This window comes from Arachis duranensis, chromosome 2, assembly GCF_000817695.3.
Source record: "Arachis duranensis cultivar V14167 chromosome 2, aradu.V14167.gnm2.J7QH, whole genome shotgun sequence".
NCBI lineage: Eukaryota > Viridiplantae > Streptophyta > Magnoliopsida > Fabales > Fabaceae > Arachis > Arachis duranensis.
Window position 1 is genome coordinate 43,384,488 of NC_029773.3, and position 4,144 is coordinate 43,388,631.

The following is a 4,144-nucleotide window of genomic DNA, read 5'->3' on the forward strand; positions in this document are numbered from 1 at the left end:
TTTATTTTATATTTTTTTATTAAAATAGGGGTAGTTTAGGAATTAAATTAAAAATTTTATTTAAAAAGATGATTTTAATACGAAAAAAACGTTAAAGATGATTCTAAATCGAAAATTAGATAAGGGACAATTTTGATTCTGGCTAAAAACCTTTAGGACCAAAACCATACTTAACCCTAAATAATATTTGATAAATTTTACATGATTTACTTTTTACTTTAAACATTTTATTTTTTACTTTAAAAAGTAAATTAAGCAATTTAAGCACCATAACAAAATCACAATAAAACTCACCATTATAAAAAACATAAACTCTTTAACTTAACATCAAAACATGGCATTAAAGTAGTACGTTAAAGTCAGTAAATGTCTACAAACAGACATCAAAACAATGTATTACAGGAAAAAAGAAAAACTTAACAAGTAACACACTTCTCTCTAACACCTAAAAATACTAATAACTTAAGTATCGAAATGTTTTCGTAAATTGCCTTCTCGGTCTGGTTCCAACTTGACTTAAACTAGAATCTCTAAGACTCCTTAGCTCGTCACCTCTGTAACAGTTACGAACATTATTAACAAAGATAGTTACTACTAGTTATTAATACTATTAAACTATTAGATGCCTCCATATAGCTGGTCGATCTCTTGATATTAAAAGAGCACGAGATCCGATGTAATCAAATGAAGGGCAATACAAATCATCTGGTCCAATGATTTCTCTAAAAGTTTGTGAATTTGAGGAATCCATGTTGAAAATCTTCAATGCATCATCATCTTTTAGCGTATCGAAGACATGAAGTCCGAGGCCACAAATACCCATGACAAAATCAGAATTACCCCAAACTTGGGTGATTGCTGCATAGTGTGAGTGGGTATTAGATTCTGGAAAGGCGTAAGTGTGGAATAGTCCTTGTTTGCGCAACGAGATTTGTTGCAACATATATGAGGATTGCTTCTTGCCCATTGCATTGGAGCTAGTACAGCCAAGCAAAACAGAGTCTCCACGAGAGAAAACTGATTGCGCGCTAATGCCATGTTTTGATATTTTAAGGCCAATGCCAGAGGGTTGGCGGAAGTCCAAGATGTTAATGGAATCTGAGGTGCAAAACACACCATCATTTCCTTCGGCTTCTGAGGAACTTACTCTGCAATGAATTTTATTACTCTTGGTTAACAATAGAAAAAGAAAATGGTTAAAATGCATGAACCAAAATCACTTGAGAAATCTCTTTCTTTATCATGCTTTTATTTTATAATAGCAGAATCACAAAGGAGAAGTATAATTTAGAGAATTAAAATATGGCCATTATGCTAGTTCCTAGTGATTGATACTTTAATAGATACACTAAAAGGAAAAGCTATAGAGCATATAGTTTAATCAACAAGAGTAAGTTATGGCAATAACTATAGAATTGTTAAAACAAAGAAAGTAATGCAGAAACTGACCTTTTCCGAACTCCTCCACCCATCTCAGCATCAGTGTTGCTCACATGTAGAGCAGAAACTTTCTGCCCACCCACCGAAATAGAAAGCAAAGCTTGAGGATTGAGTGAGTTCACATCCCAAAGAGAAATGGACTCGGATTCTGCTACTACTACTTTTCCCCTATTTCTCCATTGCAAAGGGCTAGAATATTCCATTGCAAGAACAGGCCTCTGAACATCCCATTTCATGATTTGCTCTCCATCACGAACATCAAAAACTTTCACAGCCCTCTGTGAGCTGGTAGTAGAGATGATGAGGGGTCCACAGGGTTTATACCAACATTGCTTGGCTTCTGCTGCCAAGTTGCCAAATGCAGAACTTCTCCTCTGCACAACATTATTGGACAAAGGTCTAAGTGCTGTTCTTGAAGATGCTGTTCCAACCTCAGTCTGGAAAGCTTGCACTTCCTTTGTGTAAAAATCCCATGAGCAGAATCCTGAATCTATAGTATTGCCAGCAGATGCAGCTACCACAAACCTTCCAGAGCAACCATCCGAACCAGGGGCACGAACTACCCAACAATCTCTCCACATATTAGGTGACACTTCAGGTGGGGGCATATATACAGCTTTTTCCTAAGAAAATAAAATAGTAATTATTCAGCTTAAAATAATACTTCGTTATTGTAACTAGGCCAAACTGCAAATATGAACGTAATAATCTAAAACATAGTAAAGTTGAGACTACAATATCATACCAGCATTATTCATATTCATAAACATCATTGACAAAACTAAAATGGCATTCACAACGAAAACGTGATATGAAAAAATCATTTATCTTGAGAGGTAAAATGTAGCTCTAGGTTTCTAAATTCTAATCCCCCCGGGGCGGCGCCCGTTTTCTAAAACCCAGTCAAAAGCACTCCTCACCATATGACCTTGGACGCCAACAATCTCCTCGCTACTTCTGACCATGTTGGCTCTGAACAAATACATTACAAATGACTCAAGTAACCAAATTCCCGGATTTCGTTCATTTATGCTTCATACCTCCCTTAATAATCATATTGCTTTCTTGTTAACAGATATTTTACGTTCTCCTCATATCACTCAAAATTTGATTAGTGTTACTAAATTCGCAAAATATAATATGGTTTATTTTGAATTTCATCCATATCGTTTTGTTGTCAACTGCCAGGTTACCCACAAGACCCACCTTCAAGGAACCCTCAGAGGGTACATCTGTATATTTTGTCCATACACACGTATGACTGCTCATCCATGGAAGAACAACTTATCTTAATAACGACAAGCACTTTATAGCATGAACTATACCGGGTATCAAAACAAAAACATGATAGGAAAAGAAGATAACTTATGTTGTAAGATGAAAAAGCATAGTCAAATAACTCACTATTAAACAATTTATATATAAATCAATCATAGCAAACTTGATAAGGCAACAATTATAACAATACATGCTAGATTTACTAGTCGATTTACATACCTCGCAATTGGCAATATCATAATATGAACACGAACCATCATCATGAGCAAGGATGACAGCCTCCCCTTCAGACACAAACCATCCTCCAGTGGCATTCTTGTCTCCGATCTCATTTAGCTTATAATTGAAAGCTTCATCCATCTCATCTCCAACAAATGCTTCCTGCTTATTCTCCTGATCATCAAATTCCTCAAGCTTCTCGTCAGACTCAAGAAGCATATCAATATTGTCAGACCTCTGATTCAAGCCAGACGAAGAGCCCTTCATCGCATTGCGACCACCCTCAGTTTCCTGCACCTCGCAGCACCTGACTCCACCACCACCACCACCACCACCCACACTTATCTCCTTGTCGTTATTAAGAGAAGCCAAAAACTCCACAGCAATTGAATTCTCACAAACAGGACTTAGCACCTTGTTATTTTCCACCTTAGCCTTCACATCATCAGATCCATTAACTAAACAGCTCTCCGACGAGGACGACCATGATTCCTTCAATAGTATCCGATTCTTAATCAACTTATGGTGAGGGAACAACCTATCCTCAAGCTCCTCAGTTTTCAACCCTTTGATCAAGCTCTTCCCGTCACCCAATCTCTTAGATTCATCATTCTCAGATTCCCCTTTACAAATGTTTTCAACATTTCCATTACTATAACTACCCACTTTACCAGAATCAGCACCAGTGACATGAACCATAGCCTTCTCAATCCCCGAAATCTTCTCCTGAATATCCGAAAGTATCACCTTTGACGCATCAGGGTTGTTCATATCCAACAACTCCTTAGTCTTCTTTATATCCGAAGCGATTCTCTTAACCTTCCCTTCAAGAAACGCAAGCTTTTCGTGAAGCCTACTAGAGGACTTCCCACTATTACAACCACTACTTTCTTCCGAAACCTTGCTCCCATCTTTCAAAATCGAATATTTTTCTCTCTGAACCTTCCCACCCACTATTTTAGAAGCACTCTTTTCGCCACTTCCCTTACCCGTTAAACTTGTAACCTTTTCGGCGCTTCTGAAGCTCCCTCCCGGTTCTCGAGTCGGGTTGGCCCGATCCAGATGCATTTTTCGGGTCTCGTGGGAATCCGAAGAGATTCTATTGAATTCGAAACGGCTTGAGCTTCTGCCTCTGGGGACCGATGTAGTGGATCTCCGGACAACGGAATCTCTTGACGCCGCAGCAGTGATTGCTGCCTTGTTGGCA

At 38.1% G+C, this 4,144-nt stretch overlaps 1 protein-coding gene across 1 annotated transcript; it reads right to left on the bottom strand.

Annotated features, from left to right (window-relative positions):
* Nucleotides 1-315: 315 nt before the first annotated feature.
* Nucleotides 316-4,138, bottom strand: LOC107474305 (KIN14B-interacting protein At4g14310). The gene is made up of 3 exons (XM_016093930.2): nt 2,938-4,138; nt 1,450-2,063; nt 316-1,148 (listed from the first exon to the last, which is right to left on the bottom strand). Exons 1-3 carry the CDS (start codon nt 4,003-4,005, stop codon nt 611-613), a joined length of 2,220 nt encoding a protein of 739 aa, XP_015949416.1. The 5' UTR covers nt 4,006-4,138; the 3' UTR covers nt 316-610.
* Between the last annotated feature and the right edge of the window lie 6 nt (nt 4,139-4,144).